The 21306-nt window shown below is 45.7% G+C and overlaps 1 protein-coding gene across 1 annotated transcript in view; it reads right to left on the reverse strand.

Annotated features, from left to right (window-relative positions):
* Positions 1 to 979: 979 nt before the first annotated feature.
* MRPL21 (mitochondrial ribosomal protein L21) overlaps positions 980 to 21306 on the reverse strand; it is a 279597-nt gene continuing 259270 nt past the window's right edge. Inside the window, exon 7 of the mRNA XM_069624128.1 lies at positions 980 to 1105. Coding sequence (XP_069480229.1) covers positions 1044 to 1105 — 62 coding nt within the window. The 3' untranslated portion in view covers positions 980 to 1043. The remainder of the gene's footprint in view (positions 1106 to 21306) is intronic.

Here is a 21306-nt window from a genome sequence, read left to right on the forward strand (position 1 = left end):
TCCATTCTATATTTCTCATGTATTCTGGGGAGGTTTTAACTTGCCTGCTTTCCTTGTTCTCAACTATTTCATTTAAATCCGTGATTAGCACACCTTCACACATTTGCCAAAGTATCATGTGACTGGGGAGTCAGATGCATCTGCAGTACTGAAGAAAGAAAAGGCCATGCAGTGGGACTCCTTGAAATCATTTACACCAGTCCAGTCCAGTCATCACTGTTCTTTGGGGGACGATGTATGATGCTTCAGATGAAGATCTTGGTGACCTCTCTTTGGGCTGCAGGGGCGAGGCATGCCAGTTGTTATTGTTGTAAAAACCCACTAGTGTGAAATTAAAATCCTACTTGCAAAGAGCAATGCAGCCGCCCTTCCATTCTGACCACAGTAGCGAAACATATTGTATTGTAGTAGTCATTTATATAGCACCTTTTCCCATTTGTATGGCTTCAAAGCGCTTTGTGGTAAGAAAGCCCTTGGGGCTTGTAGTCCAGTTATGGGAAAGTTTCTAAGAGTAGACTTAAGATGCGTGTGTGCATTTGGCCGAGATTAGGGCTTAGGAGGACTGGCAAGGCTCCAGTAAGCAGCCCAAAAGGTCAGGCACGTGGGATGGTGCTGAAGGTGGTCAGGACAGAGCGCTAGTGCAGGAGACTATGTGTAATCAGCTAGACCAAATTTGTTGTAGGTTGTCACTGTATTCTAATGGCAGAGGTGTTGAGGCAAGTCTGGTGTTTCAGTGTAAAGGTTATGTGACCAGCTAGACCGTATTTGTCATAGTCGTAGCTGCATTCTAGAAAGCATGGTTAGAAAGCTGTGCCGGCGACAGGTGTTCACCAAAGTGGTGCGTTTATACATACCGTAAACTCGGATGGCGCTCATCTTTGTTGTCACTGTGTCAAATTTACTGGCAGGCTACACCTAAGTCTTCGCCACACCTGGACATAACACACATAGCATAGCAACACACATAACACAAGGATGATGAAGGCATTGTAAAACGTCTTTATTGAGTGCTTCATAAAGTCGGACACTGGAGTCTGCCATTACTACAGGTTTGGTGCAATTTCAATGCTGTTAATCCTCAGTACTGTATGTGGCTGGACATAAACTGAAAGAGAGAATGAGAAACCATAGTGACTATCGGCCCACATGTTATCAAGGCTTTATCAAAGACTACTTCAACAACCTCGTGCATGCTATTGTAAAGAACAAGCTAGCCATCACACAGAACCCTCCCCCCCCCACATGGAGAATATTTAGATATGCTGCTGCGCTCAAGCATGGGGATGGTCTTTTTTACTGACGTTTGAAAAGTGTCACCTGTCCATGCTTTGATAGCCAAAACATGAAGGTGTTGGCTTTACCCACATGAGAAGTGATATCCAGGTAATGGAATGTTCATCTGAGGCCGCCCATTATCACATCTTGATACTGTGTGCAGGGCCGGATATGCATGGGCAGCCAAGGCAACCGCCCAGGGCATAGAGTGGGAGGAGGGCGCCTGTAGCTGCTCATACTTAGCCCCCCCGCTCCCATTCATTGGCAGGTCTTTCCAACTCTTGATAGCACATATGCTGGGGATATACAGTTTGATCGTCACACTGGGGAATACAGTTAAAGCTACAAGTGCCTCTAGTTGTTTACAGTCATATAAGTTCATCTCCTATTGAAACTGAAGTATGTTAACTTTGTCAGCTTTTCAAATCTGAATTCACAGAACGTTCTGTGAACACCATCTGATGACGTAATCTGTGGGTCTTCAAAAAATAATCGATTGTACCTTCTCAGCAACGTATTTTCAATTAGTCCAATAAAAGGTATCAAAACTTGGATTTGGTATCAGGATCATGAAGAGGGGCAGTGAGGTGTGAACGAAAGAGGGGTGCTGATTAGCGAAGGAAAGAGGGGAGCTTGCATAGTACTGACTGCATGTATACCGACATGGAGACTGAGGGCGGTGCAGTGCACAGAGATGGACTCAAATCACCACTAAAACCTTCGTAACGGCGGTTCAGGAGATGCATGCAAATTCAAATGTCATCAACTGGATCCAGTAGAAACTATTAGGAAAGTGAAGTGGAATATGCACCTGGACACCCTATCTTCAAGCAAAAAGAATAAGACAGCAAAGTGTGGTTATGGTGGGAAAATAATTCCAAGCAGTGATACCCCAAGCTGCCAGTAGCTCATGCGAGTGACATTTCCAAAGGATGTTTAAAAAATGGTTTCTACTGGATTCAGTGGTCATATGAAATTCAATGGACAGAATACATTCACCCCTAGGAGATGTACAGGTAACCTCCTGTAAGCAACTTGATCCAGTAGAAATCATTTGGAAATTGTCAACTGGAATTTATATCAGGGTACTCTGCCTTTGGGTGAAAAGCATGTGACAGCAAAGGCTAATCGCAGAAAGGAGTGATAGCTTAGCTGTCTTCTACTGCATCCAGAAGCTGACATACTTGACAATCAAGTAACCTATAGAAAGGCAGGACACCCTTTTTATGCATCATCACAGAGGAATGTTGAGCAATACCTAGAGTATTAATTAAACGCCGAGAATACAGAAGGCCGCAAGTGGTCATTTTACCTACATGCACTTTGTATCTTTGAAGTTTTCTTCCCATTTTAATAAATGTTTCCTGCTTGCGGTCTTTAAGTGGAGTCTTGCATTTATTTGTATGGAATATAACATAGTGAGGCAAAATTAGACAAACCATGGTTTCTCGTGTACCCATAAAGTTTTGTAAAAAGATATACATACTTACCCGTGTCTAATTATTTGGAGTGCGGGGTGAAGGCCGGCCCCGACGATATGCTCAAGAACAATGCAGTTCATTAAAATAAGGAATAAAGCACGTGTGACAAAACCAATAACTGGCCCGCATACGGTGAAAGGCTCATGTGAGTCGAGCATGGAGAGGAGGGTGCATGGCGTTTTGCGAGAGGGCTTACGCATCGAGTTATGACATGGCATGTATATGCTTGGCATGCTTACTAGAAGTGTGAGGTTTGTTAAAGGGCCCATCGGATGAGAACCGTAAAGCTCACATGGTCAGTTAGATAGGGCCTAATTACAGAACAAACTGCCTATAGGTGCTGGTCAGACAGATGGTACAGATGGATGGAGAATCGGGGTTTGTGAACTTTCACAGCGCATATTCTGTCAATTAAGAGTTGTTTAAATATTTTGTAGCGAATTCTATCAAATCTGTTTCAGAGCGAGTAGGTTCCAAGTAGTGCTGGCTTAAAACTTGAAATGTCTTCGACCTGTGAACGATAATCTACACTTGAACCCTACACGCAAGGAGCAATTTGTCAACCATAGTTCTAGCAGGCAGAAGCTTAGCTAACCTGCCTTCACCTCAATGATAGCCAAGACATGCTGCGCCATGTGGCTTTTATATGGGTAATGCTACCTTGATAGCCGCCTTGGCTGATATTTCAGCTTGTTCGGAGTGTTTGTTGGTTAATGCCAGGGAGATTTGCCATCAGGCTGTTACACTACTAGACCCTCAAATAAGTGTGCATACCGATCACAAGTCAGCTGTCCTCCGAGTGGGTAAAATGATGGATCTTTTAAGCTCATGGAGTTGAATAAACTCTCCTTTCATGATAACCAACACAACGGGTTTTCCATGATATGTCTTTATGACATGTTAATGTTAAAGGACATTTGTACCGCAAACTATCACCACCGAAGTGGTCCCCTGGCGCTCTGGCGGCTCTGAAAAAGGGGAGGAGAGGGGGTGGGTTAGTGGGAATAAGCTGGAAAAGTGCAAGAGTGCAGCGATGTTCTGTTGGCAGCCTCAGCCCGGTGGGTCCGTTGGCTGGGCTTGGGGTGTTTTACGGTCCGTTGTCGTCGTGTGCTGTTGTGCACGTCTATGAGTGGTTTGTTTTGTTGTTGCAATGTTGTGCAGTTTGTGCGGATTGCTGTGTTTTAGGCTTGTGGTTGCTTTTAGATTTAGTTTGAGGTGTATGCAGAGGGATGGAATTCTTAGTTGGTTGGTTAGTTGGCACTGCTGTCCTTGCAATTGTGGGATTCCATCCAGGTGAGGTGCATGCCAACAGTCACATTTCTATCTAGATTCGACGCAAGCTAGGTTCAGAATTCTAAGTGTGGTGCATGCCAACAGTCACATTTCTATCTGGATTCGCCGCAAGCTATTGTTCAGAATCCTGAGTGTGGTACATGCCAACAGTCCCATTTCTATCTAGATTCGACGCAAGCTAGTTTCAGAATTCTAAGTGTGGTGCATGCCAACAGTAACATTTCTATCTAGATTCGACGCAAGTTAGGTTCAGAATGCTAAGTGTGGTGCATGCCAACAGTCACATTTCTATGTAGATTCGACGCAAGCTAGGTTCAGAATTCTAAGTGTGGTGCATGCCAACAGTCACATTTCTATCTAGATTCGACGCAAGCTAGGTTCAGAATTCTAAGTGTGGTGCATGCCAACAGTCACATTTCTATCTAGATTCGACGCAAGCTAGGTTCAGAATGCTAAGTGTGGTGCATGCCAACAGTCACATTTCTATGTAGATTCGACGCAAGCTAGGTTCAGAATTCTAAGTGTGGTGCATGCCAACAGTCACATTTCTATCTAGATTCGACGCAAGCTAGGTTCAGAATTCTAAGTGTGGTGCATGCCAACAGTCACATTTCTATCTAGATTCGACGCAAGCTAGGTTCAGAATTCTAAGTGTGGTGCATGCCAACAGTCACTTTCTATCTAGATTCGACGCAAGCTAGGTTCAGAAAGTGTGGTGCATGCCAAGAATCACATATGCTAACAATCACATTTCTGAAAATTCCGTCTAAGTGTGGCATATGCTAACAATCATATTTCTATGATCATCACAACTCTAGGGTTTTATACAAAATGTTACGAATTGAAGGATAGGAATTTAAGGCACATCCCTTTTCTCCCTCACACACCACTAGCTTGCCTTGTACTGATATCGAACAGCAGCTCGGTGGATCCTCCACGGAAAAGCCACAGCTTAAGTGGAGCTGGGAGAGCACCTTTTAGTGCACTAAGCAGACTCAGCTCGTAGATCTGCTGATTCTGTCTTTTTATAAGGGCAGGGGTAACGTTTTAGGGAGGAGCCTGGAGACTTGGGCAATTGCACTACAAGCTGGACATGCCCCACTCATTCCCGCTTCAATGGGATTGGCATTTGGCCAGTCTGCTCAATAACAGTAAAGTGGATGGAGTTATTTCACCTGCATCTGAATCCCAGAATGTATGTGCTTTGGACGTATACCGCAAAGACAAAATTGATAACTAAAATTAGAAATTCCAGGGACTCTACCTCTTCCAAGTCTCAAAAAGGTATTGCAATTGTATCTCCAATTAATGGATGCCAGCTGTTTCGGATAGAAGTTTGAAATGCTATCTACACAGCAACACCCTTTGTGTGCCAACCAATGTGTCATATCTGGCACGATTACTAGGCAAATTGTGAAATTCATAGAATTGCACAAGTTCTGAAAAAGTATTTCAAAATATCAAATAGGAATGGTTGAGTTTACATGTTTATGGATGGCGCAGTTAGGGAAAAGTTCTCTAAATGCAACTTTACCTCTATTTGTGGACCCCCCCAAACTTTTGCTACAGTATCCTAACCTGACTTTCCTGTGGTGCATAGCCATCAGCTGCACTCTCCTGGGCTTTCGCTCATTGTTACAGGAAAACAGACGTGTCCTTCAGGCTGTCAGTACTGATAAACTTTGTTTCTCTTAGTCTTTCGACTTTGTTGCCACTTTTCGTTATATTTTAACATTGCGCAAAGTACATTACTTTACCGCGCAATGGGGTCCTTGTGTTTTCTGGCCCTAATCATCCACTAAGGATATTTCTGGTGATTGCAAAGTGTGCCTAGGAAAACTTGTTGCAGCAGAAACTCTCGTATTTTTACAACTTTTTTTCCGAGCCATACTGTGCTTAGCACGTTTGGCTCATTACTGTGACTAGTGTCCGTCACGCCAATGCCACAAGGTCTTTTAGCTATTCCTTTGCCCATTTTGTCCTTTGCCTTACCCCTGGCCTTCGTGACCTGGAAATTCCTTATTTGGGCATGCATTTGCCCTGTGTAAATACACCTCTTTCACTGGCTCCCGCAGGTCACATTTGTAGGTACCCAGGAAGTGAATTGGGACCTTCTGGTCCCAATCCACACCACTGGTGCCAGGATGTCTGGTGTGCACGAGGGCATGAGAGTCTCATTGGTCCCTGATCAGACTACTGCTGTCATACATGAGTAGGGTAGATCTTCTCAATGGCCGGCCGGGGTGTGAGCACTCGCCCGACTTGTGGGTATGAGGAGGGGTCCTGAATGCAGATCTGGATATCAGCAACAGGTCTGAGTCGAACTGTAAACGGAGCCACGTATCCAGAAGAGCTGAGCAGATCTAAGGACTGTCTGGAACCGCGCTGTAGAAGGTTGGTACTCTGAGCTCGCTGTTGTCCCGGGAGAGTGCTGCTTTGTGCTCGATCTCAGAAGACCTGTGATGGTGCTTCAAACCTTTGGTGCCTGCTTGGAAGTGTCCCAGGGCCATCCAGTGGACTGTCCAGCTCAATCCTTGGCCACCATGCAGGAGCGTAGCCACATCAAGTTTTGACTCAAGACTCTGGGGAAATCCATCTTGCACTGCAAAGCACCTTTTAACCAAATTCTGCCATCCCAGCTGCCTAGGGCAGCGTGAGAGAAGGCTGCGTCAGATCACGAGAATTGGGTGCCCCTGCGTCACTGTGCTACAGTGACAGTCACTGAAGGTGGTTTTCACGCGTTCCTTCTTGTGCCCAGAGATCATCTGCATCAGCGTTTCCTTGGTTCTTCAACTGAATCGAGAGATACAGCTCCTGTTGCAAACCGGACCCGCATATGCACCTGCAGCGTCTGTGCACTTTAAAGCCGAACTGAGGGCAGGAAATCGAACCTCTGATGACCCCTTCCAGACCTGCCAAGTTTGGACCAAAACCGAGGTAAAGGCGGCGAGTACTGAAACCCCTTACCAGTGGCTCCTTGTTCATTCATAACGTTTCACGCACAGAGGCTCCCGTGTGGTGCTCTCTTTGGCTTGGGTAGCTTCCACTTCCTTAAATCCTCCGAAAGATGGGAATAGCTTTGTTCATCGAAGCAGATTCTCCCCTGACTTTTGGAACCTGTTTTCACACTTCAGAATCCGGTCCCCAACTCTTCTAGTTCTTACGAAAGGTACTTTGTGGCTTTTATGCATAACCAATCGCTTTTATGTGTGCATCAAACATTGAGCACAAGGCGCCATTCATCCTAGGTCTGGACGTATAAAGTTAGGGTTTTCACTTCTGACGTTCATCTATGCTCTGAAAGTTATTTGCACTTTTCTTTGCAGGTACTGATGGAAATATTAACTTGATCGCATTGACTCCAGTGATTGTATATATTTTACATAGTGTGTTGCTTGTTTGGTATTTTTGCTATTGCTTTTCATTACATCACTACCAGGGGTACTCAGCATTGCCCGTGTCCTGATCGAGTGGTGTCTCATATGCCCTGTAGGATGTTGCTCTTGTCCTCTTGTCGGCAAGTCTTGCTTCAGTTTGCACTGGTGTCTCATATTATATGATATGGCATTTATAAAGCGCCTATACACAAGTGTTTCAAGGTGCGACAAGGCAATGGAGGCGGGACAGAGGGAAGACAACGATCTTAGTAGGCACCGGTGACAATGAGATTGCGGAAATGCAGAGGAGGGGGGAGAGGGTAAGTGCTGGGAGGAAAGGAGAGGGGGCAGTGCAATACATAGGATCAACAGTAAAGATTAAATAAAATAAATGAAACAGAAGTAAAAGTGCGGCCAGCTAGTGGCAAGTGCAGGAGTAAGTGCAGATATCAAGTGTCAGGAGCTGGTGGGGACTGCAGGGATACAGAAACAGCCCCCAAGTGCTGGTGTGTGCAGCTGGCGGGGAGTGGACCTGGGCCCGAGATCAGAGGGTAGTCAGGTGACCAGTGCAGTTTCAGTCCAGAATTCAGCAGGAGAGAGGAGGAGAGAAGCAGAAGCAAAGAGGAAGGTATTGAGGTGCTTCTGGAACCGGAGATGGTTCTCCTCAAGATTTAGGTAGGCAGGGAGGCTGTTCCAGAGGGAGGCCCCAGCCGAAGAAAGACCTACCCCCAACTTGCTGCTTGGAGAAGCGACTCACCCCGAGGGAGTTGGAGGCGGAAGAGCTTGAGAAGGAAGATATTTAGGAAGAGAGAGTTGGAGGTATTGAGTCCCCAGAATGCCTTGTGGATAATGCAGAGGGTTTTGAACTTAATCCTCGCAGCCACTGGGAGTCAGTGCAAAGATTTCAGTCCTGGAGAGATACGATCCCTGGACTTGAGGCCAAGGACAAGTCTCACAGTCCTGTTCTGGATGAGTTGCAGAGGGCGAGAGTAGAAGCAGGCAGATTTAGAAAGAGGCTGTTACAGTAGTCCAGCCTAGACAGAACCAGAGCTGTAGAGACAGTGAGCTTCTGGGGGAAGGAGAGGAAAGGAAGAATACCTCTGAGGAGGTGCAGATGGTAGTGTGACTTCTTAGAAATGTCAGATGTGAGCAGAGAAGGAGAGAGTTGAGTCGAAGATGACCCCAAGGTTTTTGGCCTCACAGGTGGGAGAAGGAAGAGGGCCTAGAGTGGCCGGCCAGAGAGCAACAGGAAAGGAGGGAGCAGGTGTGCCGATGAGGAGAATCTCAGTCTTACTGGCATTAAGACAGAGCTCGTTGACGGCACACCACTCCTGGATAGCGGACAGGCAGTCAGAGATGACAGAATGATAGGAGGTGGCAGAAGGGAGCCTGAAAATGAGCAGAGTGTTGTCCGCATAGCACTGAAAGTTGGGGTAGAGAGCTTCAATGCGGTGGTCAAGAAGTGCCAGGTATTGGTTGAACAGCCAGGGAGAGGTTAGACCCCTCGGGATCACCACAGGTAGAGATAGAGATAGAGGAGAGGAAGGACCCGAGTTGGACCTGGGAGGGTCGATCGGAGAGGAAAGAGGTCAGCCAAGCCAGGGCCTGATCGGTGATACCCAGGTTATCACGGAGACAGTTGAGCAGGTTGGCATGGCTGACCGTGTCAAAAAAGTTGAGGACACAGGGGGTATTGGAGTCAAGGTTGGAAAGCAGGTCTTCACGAATGTTAGGAGAGCAGTTTCTGTGCTTCTGGTAGCTCTGAAGCCAGACTTATCAGTCATAGAGACAACCAACCAATTCAGTGTGAAGATTAAGCTGGGAGAAGGCCAGCTTTTCCATGAGTCTGCCCAGGAAAGGAGTGATGGAGATTGAGTGGTAGTTGGCTGGACAGGAGGGGTCGGCAGAGGGTTTCTTAAGAAGAGGATGTACAAGGGAGTGCATACAGGGGGGGTTGGGAAGACTCCAGTGTCGAAGCAGTGGTTGCAGAAGTCAGCCAAAGCAGGAGCCAGGGTGTCAATGTGGTCCTCGATGGTTTTAGAGGAACAGGGGAGAACCTGTTTTGACGAGACTTTCATAGATCATACTTGTCTAGAGACTTTGTCTGGGGAGAACAGGGGAAATGCAGAGATGGAGGGAGGAGAGGTGGCCACAGAAGGAAGAGAGGGGAGTAGAAGGAGGAGGAGGGGAGGAAGAGAGAGAGGACAGGATGTCCTACGTTTTAGCGATGAAATGAGTAGCCAGGGCCGTGCAGAGGGCCCGGGAGGGAACAGTGATGTAGAGACTGCAGCAGGATAGGCCGGCTCCTTGCAGATTTTAAAGAGTTTGGCCGAGTTGTTGGATGCCGCAGAAACACGGGCTTGGATGTGGGATCTCTTCTTGGTGCAGACAGAGAGACGGTATTGCCTTTGGAGCAGGCGGCAGGCTAGTTTGTCAGAGAATGTGCAGGAAGCACGCCATTTCCTCTCAGCCACCCTGCACTTGCGTTTAAGGGTGACAAGGTCTGAGTCTTACCAGGAGTTGAACTTAGCTTTGGGCTTCAAGCGGATCCTCATGACAGGGGCAAGAACATCCTGAGTATCAGATATAGCACAGAAGAGCATAGAAAGGGCTGTGTCAGGGTGTGAGTCAGCCGAAGAGGGAGGGAGGGGGTGAGAAGTGGCGGCGAAAGCCCCAACTGACACACGCTTCATGGGTCGGATAACCGAGAAGGTAGGTGGCAGTGCTAGAGTTGGCTTGGCCTGGGGGTAGAGAGAGTGAGCCGGGAGGAGAGGAGAAAGTGATCATTCCAGGAGAGAGGAGTGGTGAGAGGGACAGAATGGGGAGGATGCCCTTGAGGATGCTGCTCTTGTCCTCAAGTCAGCAAGTCTTGCTCAGTTTGCACTAGCATCTCATTTGCCCTGGAGAAAGTTGCCCTGGTCCTCTCGTTGGCAAGTCGTGCTGCTGTTTTGTTGTTGTGTTTCAGAAGCTGTCGATATTGATTTTCGCTTTTCCAAGTGATGTTCGTTTTTTGTGCAGCATGTTTCAGTCACTCAATAGCTTCAGCAATTTGAGAAAGTGTCCAAGAAAGATTGATTGTGCTCTCTTCTTGTGAATGAACTTAAGTAAACTGTAACCTTGTCATTTCCCATACTAAACACTTGTGAACTGTATGCAGTAGTAATACATTTCAAAGGAATAACCAACACATTGAATATTTTTCTTCAGACACTTTCCAAATGTTGCCTAGTTCTATTACCTACTGTAGTGAATCGAGGTGAGCATCAGTAAATGAGGGTGTCTACAGAGTGCTTTTTTTGCATCCAAACATAATGCAATCTTGCCGCAGACAAATGAGGAATTGATATTGATATTTTATTTATAACACACTCATACATGTGTTTCAGAGCGCGAAAGGAATCCCTGCAAAATGTGGTAGCAGTGGGGTCAACGTTGTGGATTTGTAAAGCCGGCCAAACATACACACATATATACATTTTGCTTTATATATAGAGATTTGTGTTAATTCTTGGGCCTAATAAATATTATATTTTCATGTACGTCTGTCCAATTCTAATTCTTGGTCACTGTGTGTGCTCATGGAAGACCTCTAATCACGCTCACTCCTCTTGAGATTTAGCATTGACTGCTCTCCAAGCTACCGTGAACTGGTCTGGTTATCTTCCCAGAAGTGTCCCCTGTTTCGCTAACAAGGTTGGCATCCTAAACATCTGTCCATCAGCCCAGAGTTTAGAAATCCATTCTAACATGCACAAAGGGTGTTGTTGTGTAGATAGCATTTGTTTGTGAAAGGACTCGTTCAGATGGGGTCGGTCCTGACAGACCCGGTGAAGCCTTCTCACAGTTATGAATAAGATTGAGTATGTTATGTTAAGTTATTTTGCATTTATATAGCGCCTTATGTACCACAGGTATGATCTCAAGGTGCTGGTAGGTTGAACGCCCTTGGGAACCGAAGTTCAAGTCAGTAGAGAGAAAGTCATAAGGTGCGTGTGAGCACCAGATATGTGTGCAGCGGTGTTGCATTCCTGTAATAGCTGCTTCTTAGCAGTAGGTGTGGTGGTTGGGAGATCAAGAGTATGTGTTTGTTCTGGCAGGTTGTTATCCAGACCGATTCTGGCTGCGTTAGGCCCGAGGAGAACGCCTAGGCTGGAGGGTGTGAAACCAGCTGTGTTTATATAGGATGATCGGAGGTATGAGGCAAGTGATGATATGAGAACAGCATTACTGAATGGTGTCATAGTATCGCTGTGTTCTAGTTGAGTGGTGGTGTAGAGAAGAGAGTAAGCATGGAGATGTGATAAGGTAGTTTATCTTGAAATTGAGCTTACTGCAGTAGTTCCATGCAATTTGGCCATTCCATGCACTCCCACCATTCTGTGCACTCCCACTTCCATCCACCCACCCACACCACCCGTTCCACCCACTTCTCCTGGTCCATCCACAAACTTCCAGGTTCTTTCCACATACTTCCCCCTTCCCCCGTTCCATCCACACACTTCCCCGGTTCCATCCACACACTTCACCCGTTCCATCCACACACTTCACCCGTTCCATCCACACACTTCACCCGTTCCATCCACACACTTCACCCGTTTAGTCTATCCATTTTCCTTGTTTCATCCACATATTTCATCCCTCGTTCCCGTACTTCACCCGTTGCATTTCACCCGTTGCATCCACATACTACACCCGTTACATCCACAATACTTCACCCGTTCCATCCACATACTTCAACCGTTCCATCCACATACTTCAACCGTTTCGTGCCTCGATTTCCCTTGATTCATCCACATATTTCACCAGTCCTTCCACATACTTCACCCGTTCCATTAATCAGTTTCATCAGTTCCATCCACACACTTGACACGTTCCATCCACACACTTGACCCGTTCCATCATCCATGTAATCCACTCCATTCCTTCCACATATTTCGCTCTTTCCTTCCACATATTTCATCTGTTCCATCCGTATACTTCATCCGTTCCGTACACCCACTTTCTATGACCCATCTACCTATTTCAACATTTCCTTCTGCATACTTCACCTGTTCTATTCATCCATTTTCTTTGTACCTTCCACACATTACGCCCGTTCCTTCCATATACCTCATCCATTCCATCCACGTACTTCGCCGTTCCATATGTCCACTTTCTCTGTTCCATCTATCTACTTCACCCGTTCCCTTCGCGTACTTCACTATTTCATTCATCCACTTCCCTTGCTTCTATGCACCCATTTTGCTCAATCCAACCACATTCTTCACCCGCTCCACGTACTTCACCCGCTCCACCCAGTTCATCCGATCCACCCAGTTCATCCGATCCACCCAGTTCATCCGATCCACCCAGTTCATCCGATCCACCCAGTTCATCCGATCCACTCAGTTCATCCGATCCACCCAGTTCATCCGATCCACCCAGTTCATCCGATCCACCCAGTTCATCCGTTCCACTCACATGCTTTGTCCCTTCCAACACTATGCTTCATTTCAGCTACATATTTCACTTGCTCCATCCACTACACCTGTTCCATTCACAGACGTCACCAGTTCCTTCCACATACATCATCCGATCGCTCCATACTCCACACCCGCTCCACACTCTACATACGTTCCATTCAGCATTCTTGACCCGTTCCTTCTGCCTACATCTCCCGTCACATATGTCACCCGTTCCAGCACATGTATTACCCATACGTCACTCGTTCATTCCACATACAACACCCGTTCGCTTCATACTCCACACCCGCTCTACACTCTACATCTGTTTCATTCAACATACTTGACCCGTTCCTTCCACCTACATCCCCGTTCCATCACAAACCTCACCTGTTCCGACACATACATCACCCGTTCCGATACATACATCACCTGCTCGCTCCAGCATACGCTCACTCCACACTCTACGTCCCTCCACATTCTATGCCCTGCTCAACACCCCACATCTGTTCAACATCCTACGCCTGCTCCATGCTATCATCGACTCCAGTCTACATCCGCTCCACGCTCTCATCTGCTCCACACGATCATCTGTTCCACGCTTTCATGCATTCTGTGCTCTAGTCCGCTTTACGCTCTCATCGGCTATACGCTCTCATCCGCTATATGCACTTCATCTCCTCCACCGACATTCATCTGCTCTACCGACTTCATCTGCTCAACTCATTTCATACATTCATAGACTCATGTGGCTTGTCGCACGCACTTGATCCGTACCATGTTCTCCATCTGTCCCATGCACTACACCCATTATATGCACTTGAAACGTCTGCTCCATTTGTTCTATTTGTACAATGCACTTTTGCCTTCCATGCCATATATCTGTTTCGTGCACTCTATGAGTTCAGTGTACTCAGTGCACTCATTCGTATCATGTATTCATCTTTCCATCCTCTCCACTTTATTCTTCTTGTCCATTACATTCATCTCATCAATTTCATTTATTTCAGCCACTTTACTGCTTTCATACAATTGATACTTTTTATCCTCTTTACTGATTTGTTCCACTTTACTCATTCTATTCTGTTTGTCCTTTTTAGTTACATTAGAGGTTATTAGTTTTTGATTTCTCGCTTGGAATCTTGATGCTGGAATGTTATTTATGTTATTGTTATTTATGATCTAGAGGTTTGGTTAGTTGAATTGCTGTTATCCACTTTATTCCTCTCATCAACTTTGATCTTCTTGTCCTTTACATTTATTTCATCCATTTAATTAATTTCAACCATTGTATTGCTCTCGTTCAACTAGTTCTTTTTATCCACTTTACTGCTATGCTCCTTTTACTCATTATATTTTGTTCGTGCTTTTTAGTTTATTATCTTTTTTAGTTTATTATTATCTTTTGATTTCTTGCTCAGATCATGATGCTGAGTTGCTAATTAAGATCTAGCTTTTTGGGCTAATGTCATTGAGCTGTTATCCAGTTTTAGTAAAGGTTCGGTTTTAGGGGAAGAGCCAGGTTTTCAGTAGTTTGCGGAAAGACATAAGGTCCTCGGTGAGTTGGATGTGGGGTGGGAGTGCATTCCACAGAGTGGGGGCCAAGGCTGAGAATGATGATCCACCTAACCGGACTGAGTTTGTTTTTGGTATGACTAGGAGGCCGGCTGAGCTTGATCCTAACGTATGAGCCGGGTGATAGGGTTTTAGTTTGTCTTGAAGATACTGAGGTCCGGTTTTATGCAGTGCTCGGTGAGAAATGCATAAGGTTTTGAAGGTCACCCTTTGGGCAACCGGAAGCCAATGCAGAGTTTTCAGGGCTGGGGAGTTGTGGTCTCATGGCCCAAGGGCTAGTAGCAGTTTGGCTGCAGCGTTTTGCGCTCTTTGTAGTTTATTCAGTTGGTATGCGTGCACTCTGAGGTAGAGGGGGGTTAGCATAGTCCAGTCTTGATATAACGATTGATTGGACCGCGGAGAGTCTGTTGGGAAAGGAGAGGTATGGAAAAATGCGCCTTCGAGTTTTATGGTGGTAGTGGCAGGACTTTGAGACGTTGTTGACTTGGTGCGAGAGGGTTAGGTCAGAGTCTAGGGTGCAGCCAAGGTTTTTCACTGAATTAGAGGGTGTCGGTGAGTTGCCCATGGTAGATGGCCAGGGTAGTGGGTATGGAAGAAGTTTGATGTTGCCACATACCATAATTTTGGTTTTGGAGGGATTTAGCAAGAGGTGGTTTGTGGTCCTCCAGAGATCTATGTCGAGGAGGCAGGAGGCAAGGTCTGGTCGGCAGATGGGTCTTGAGTTTAGGAGTTTTAGAATTAGTTGAGTGTTGTCGGCGTAGTTGTAGCACAGGATGTTGTGCAGGCAAATTATTCTTGGGAGGGTGGCCATGTAGAGGTTAAACAGGAGGGCTGATAGGCATGCTCCTTGTGGAACCCCGGTGTCGACTGGTCGGGCTTGGGATGAATAGGTGGAGAGTATGGTTATTTGGTTCCGATTGTTGAGGAATGATGCTATCCATTTGAGGGCGGTTCCACGAATTCCTAGGGAATGGAGGTGGTCAAGCAGGATTGAGTGGTTGTGTCGAAGGCGGCGGATAGGTCAAGAATGATTAGTGCGGCACATCCCACAGAATGCACTGTGTTTTTAAGGTCATCCCAGATTGAGGTTAGGGTGGTTTCGGTTCTGTGTCAGGCCCTGAAACCTGATTGGGCGGGGTCTAGGAGATTATTGGCTTCGACAAAGGTATTTAGTTGGGAGTGGGCGGTTCGGTCAATGAGTTTGGCTAAGAATCTGGTGTTTGAGATGGGGGCGGTAGTTTTTGGGCTCGAGAGGGTCGAGGGAAGCTTTTTCTTTTAACCATTTTGAATGCATCGGAAAAAATTCCTGATGAAAGGGAGTCGTTTATGATGGTTCTTGCGTGTTCTCCTGCGTAGGTGGATGCAAAAATTTCTTTGAGGGTTAGTGTTGTGGCTGGGCAAGGGTCCAGCGGAGAGCCGGATGGTTTGCGGGCAGAGAGAAGTTTTAGAAATTGGTTGGTTGATATTGGACTGAAGGAGTCGAATGTTGGTTGGGAGGTAGTAGCAGGCGGTGGGTTGGCTGGTATGGAGGGTGGATTGCCTGGTGGGTGTAAGAGAACTAGTTTGTTGGTTAGAGTATTTGTTCTTTCAAGAGCTGTGGTGTAAAAGTGGAGAGAGAGTGAGTCGCACAGTGATTGTGAGGGGCTCGGGAGGATGGTGATGCATGAGGGTTTGGTGAATTTGGTGATTTTGTGAAGTTCTTTGCTGGGGTTTTTACAGTTTAGGATTCGGGAGTTATATTGGGCTTTTTTTGCTTTGCGGATTTCGGCCTTGTATTGACGAAGGTGCCGGGCCAAGGTCGATTTGCTGAGGGGGGTTTTGTCTTTCTGCCATTTCAGTTCTAGGGATTTATGTCATTGTTTAGTGGTCTTCAGTTCAGGTGTGAACCATCTAGGGAAAAGACTGCGGTGGGCTGATGGTTTGCATGAGGGGGTGAGCTGCATTAGTGGGTTGATGAGCCATGAGTCAAAGGCATCGGAGGTTAGTTGTTCATTTGGAAGGGAGGTAGGGGGTGGGGACTGAAGGAGTGCGTCGGCTAGGTCAGGAAGGATTATTAGTTTCTTCCAGCATTTGCGTAGATTCGGGGGTTCAAGGTTCAGGTAAGGGGAGCGGGTTGGGTGAGAAAATGGCGAAAGAAACAATGAAGTGATCGGACCAGATGATAGGGGTTGGGGGGTTTAGATGCATCAGGTTGTGGGAGCTGAATATGGCATCAAGTGTGTGTGTCCTTTATAGTGAGTCGGGCCATTTATGTGAGGTTGGAGGTTAATCGCGTTTAGGCCGTCAACCAGAGAGTGTGTCATAGGGTTGGTGGGAATGTCAAGCCATATGTTGAAATCTCCTAGGAGGGTGAGGTTGTGGTGGTTTAGTTGGAGGGTGGCAATTGAGTCGCAGAGGTTGTTTGAGAATTGTCTATCGTAGCCAGGGGGTCTGTAGATTATTAGGGAGCTGAAGTGGGAGAACGAAGAGGGGGAGGGAGAGTTTTACGAGAGTGATTCGCAGGAAGGAATGGATGGCTGGTTGTCGATGATTGAGGCGTAGAAGTGAGATTTGAAGGTGATTGCTATTCCTCCAACTCTAGAGGGACGGTTTAGTGGGATGAGGGAGTAGTCAGGGGGGAAGGCTTCGTTGGCGATTGGGGCAAAGTCATCAGAGAGCCAGGTTTCCGTGATAAAGACCAGGTCCGGTTTGTCGGAGACGAGGAGGTCAAAGATGCTGCGTCTGTTTTTTGCTACAGATTGGCCGTTAAAAAGGATGCAGTTAATTTCGGTACAGGAGGGTGATGAGGGTGTTGCAGAGGAGGGGGATGGGGGTGGAAAATGGGAAGCTAGTGGGGGGGGTGCAAGGTGATCGATGGGAAGAGTAGGCGGGCGATTGAATTGGTGGGTTTGGGAGGGGAGGGGTTGGACTGGTTTACTGGATTTGGAGCTTCGGTTGTGGTCAGTGAGAAATCGAGGGCGAGGGGTTTTAGGTAGGGTGAGGCAGGGGGGAGGGTGGTGATGATCGAGATTGGGAGGATGAGGAGGTGGGTCTAGACAGGAGTGGTGATGAGAACTGAGCAATTGAGGGAGACCAAGTACGTTTCCTCTTCAGTGTTTTTGCTGTGGTTGGAGTGTGAGAGAGGGTAGGGGGGTCGGAGGGGGAGAGTGAAGCGGCTACTGTTCTTGCCAGTTCGAGGCATGCACTTTTTAGAGAGGGGAAGGAGTGGGCTCGTCGGCGGCTGATGGGGGAGTGGGGGGTGGATGGTAGCGGGGATGGGGGTGCTTGGGAGGTGAGGCTGGCCGTTGTTCGGGTGGGTGGGGAAAACGGGTATGATGGTAGTAGGTGGGTGGGAGGAGGGGAAGGGAGGAGGAGTGGTCTTAGGGTGGTTGGCTCGCCATCGTGGTCCTCTGGCTTGGTGTTTGGATAGGGGATGGATAGCGGATGTGGATGGTGGCAGGATGGGTTGGTTGGGAGTATGGATGGTAGGGCGGGCGGGAAGAGAGGTGGGCACTATGAGGTCATTTTTGGAGGTCTTTGGTGAGTTTGGGGGGGAATCATGCTTTTGTTAGTTTGAGCTCTGTTATAGATTAGCATTGGATGGTTTTGTTCACATTTTCCCCACTACAACTATACCACCGGATGTTTAGCTGTACACACTCACTATGATTAGCTGAATTATCGCTGTACCACAGCGCACTTTCTAAGTTCAACTATATCACAGGGGTATATTATTCACAGTTTCTAGGTACAACTATACTGCGGGTGGGAGTATTTACTGCTTCTAGGTACAACTGTATCGCAGTTTCTATTTAGATTATCAGAGTGCAGCCTGATCTCAGATAAGCTAATAGACAGACTTACTAAATGCAATTACATCGCGGTTAGGCAGACTTTCTAAATGCAATTATACGACAGAATGCTATTAGGGACACTGTCCAAGTTTAGGTTACACCACAGATATGCAATTAGGTGGACTTTCTAGAGGTAGACTACACCACAGATATGCTATTAGGGACATGTTCTAAATGCAACCGTTCCACAGATATGTTATTAGGAGGACTTTCTAAATGCAATTATGCCAAGATATGCTACTGGGCAGTCTTTCTAAATGCAAATTAGACTCAGATATGCTTATCAGGCGGATTTTCTAAGTACAGTTACACCAATATGCTATTAGGCAGTCTTTCCGAATGAAGACCACACCATAGATATGTTATTAGGCGGACTTTCTAGATGAAATTATACCACCGAGTGCTATTAGGGACTTTTAAAGTGTAGGCTACACCACAGATAAGCTACTAGGCGGACTTTCTAGGTGTAGACTACACCAAAGCTTCTAACCACTTCTAGAGCTACACCACAGATATGCTATTAGGCAGACATTTTGAATGAAATTATACCACAGAATGCTATTATGGGTACTTACCAAATGTAGGCTACACCACAGATATGCTATTAGGCGGACATTCTAAGTGTAGACTACACCACAGCTATGCTATTAGGCAGACTTTCTAAAGGTAGACTACACCACAGATGTGCTATTAGGGACACAATCTAATGCAACCACTACACCACAGCTATGCTATTAGGTGGACTTTCTAAAGGTAGACTGCATCACAGATGTGCTATTAGGGACACAATCTAATGCAACCACTTCTAGGAGCAACTACACCATATACATGCTATTAGGTGGACTTTCTAAATGCCATTATGCCAAGATATGCTATCAGGGGACTTACTAAATGCAATTACACCAAGATATGCAATCAGGCGGATTTTCAAATGGAATTACACCAATATATGCTATCAGGCTGACTTTCTAAATGCACTTACACCAAGATATGCTACCAGGCGGACGTTCTAAATGCAGTTACACCAAGATATGATATCAGGCGGACTTCCTAAATGTGATTACACCAAGATATGCTATCAGGCGGACTTTCTAAATGCAGTTACACCAAGATATGATATAAGGCGGACTTCCTAAATGCAATTACACCAGGATATGCTATCATCCGGACTTTCTAAATGCAATTACACCAGATATGCTATTAGGCAGATTTTCTCAATGCAATTACACCAAGATATACTATTAAGCGGATTTTCTAAATGCGTTTACATCAAGATATGCTATTAGGCGGATTTTCTAAATGCAGTTACACCAAGATATGCTATTAGGTGGATTATCTAAATGCAATTACACCAAGATATGCCTTTGGGCAGTCTTTCTGAATGCAATTACACCGGATTATCTAAATGTAATTACACCAAGATATGCTATTAGGCAGTCTTTCTGAATGCAATGAAACCAAGATATGCTTTCAGGAGGACTTTCTAAATGCAGTTACACCAAAATATGCGAACAGGCAGACTTTCTAAATGCAATTACACCAAGACATGCTTTCAGGAGGACATTCCAAATGCAGTTAGACCAAGATATGCTATCAGGCAGATATTCTAATTGCAATTACATCAATATAAGCTTCCAGGAGGACATTCCAAATGCAGTTACACCAAGATAAGCTATCAGACAGATTTTCTAAATGCAATTACAGCAAGAAATGCTATTAGGTGGATTTTCTGAATGCAATTACACCAGGATATGCTATTAGGCAGACTTTCTAAATGCAATTACACCAAGATATGCTACTAGGCGGACTTTCTAAATGCAGTTAAACCAAGATAAGCTACCAGGAGGACTTTCTAAATGCAGTTAAACCAAGATAAGCTATCGGGTGGATTTTTTGAATGCAATTACACCAAGATATGTTTTCAGGCGGATTTTCTAAATGCAATTAACTAATATATGCTATCAGGTGGACTTTCGAATTGCAATTACACCAAGATATGTTTTCAGGCGGATTTTCTAAATGCAATTAACTAATATATGCTATCAGGTGGACTTTCGAATTGCAATTACACCAAGATATGTTTTCAGGCGGACTTTCTAAATGCAGTAAAACCAAGATAAGCTATCAGGTGGACTTTCTAAACGCAATTACTCCAAGATAAGCTATTAGGTAGACTTTCTGAATGCAATTACATCAAGATATACCATCAGGTGGACTTTCTAAATGCAGTTAAACCAAGATAAGCTATCAGGCGGACTTTCTAAATGCAATTACTCCAAGATAAGCTATTAGGCAGTCTTTCTGAATGCAAGTACACCAAGATATGCTATTAGGCAGACTTTCTGAATGCAATTACACCAAGATATGCTATTAGGCGGATTTTCCAAATGCAATTACACCAAGATATGCTATCAGGCGGACTTTCTAAATGCAGTTAAACCAAGATAAGCTATCAGGCAGACTTTCTAAATGCAATTACACCAAAATAAGGTATCAGGCGGACTTTCTAAATGCAGATAAACCAAAATAAGCTATCAGGTGGACTTTCTATTTATTTTATTTATTTATTCTAAATGCAATTACACCAAGATATGCTTTCAGGCGGACTTTGTAAAGGCAGTTAGATTAAAATATGCTATTAGGCAGTCTTTCTGAATGCAATTACACCAAGATATGCTATTATGCAGATTTTCTAAATGCAATTACCCCAGGATATGCTATCAGGTGGATTTTCTGAATGCAATTACACCAAGATATGCTATTAGGCAGACTTTCTAAAAGCAGTTAAACCAAGATAAGCTATCAGGCAGACTTTCCAAATACAATTACACCAGTTGGGAGGTAGGGTAGTAAGGTGCGAAGTAATTGCTTCAGTCCCTGCCCTTGTATCACTTATTGTTGGCTTCTTGGTTCTCCTGCGGATACCTGCTGATACGACCTGGAGCCGTCTCTGTAGGAGTTGTCCTTTGCCTCGGGGTCCTTAGCTGGTGGGGCTGCCGGGCAGAGGGCTGCCCTGGGAGGGTCAGTTTTC

The sequence above is a fragment of the Ambystoma mexicanum genome, chromosome 11, assembly GCF_040938575.1.
Source record: "Ambystoma mexicanum isolate Mex_15411 chromosome 11, UKY_AmexF1_1, whole genome shotgun sequence".
NCBI lineage: Eukaryota > Metazoa > Chordata > Amphibia > Caudata > Ambystomatidae > Ambystoma > Ambystoma mexicanum.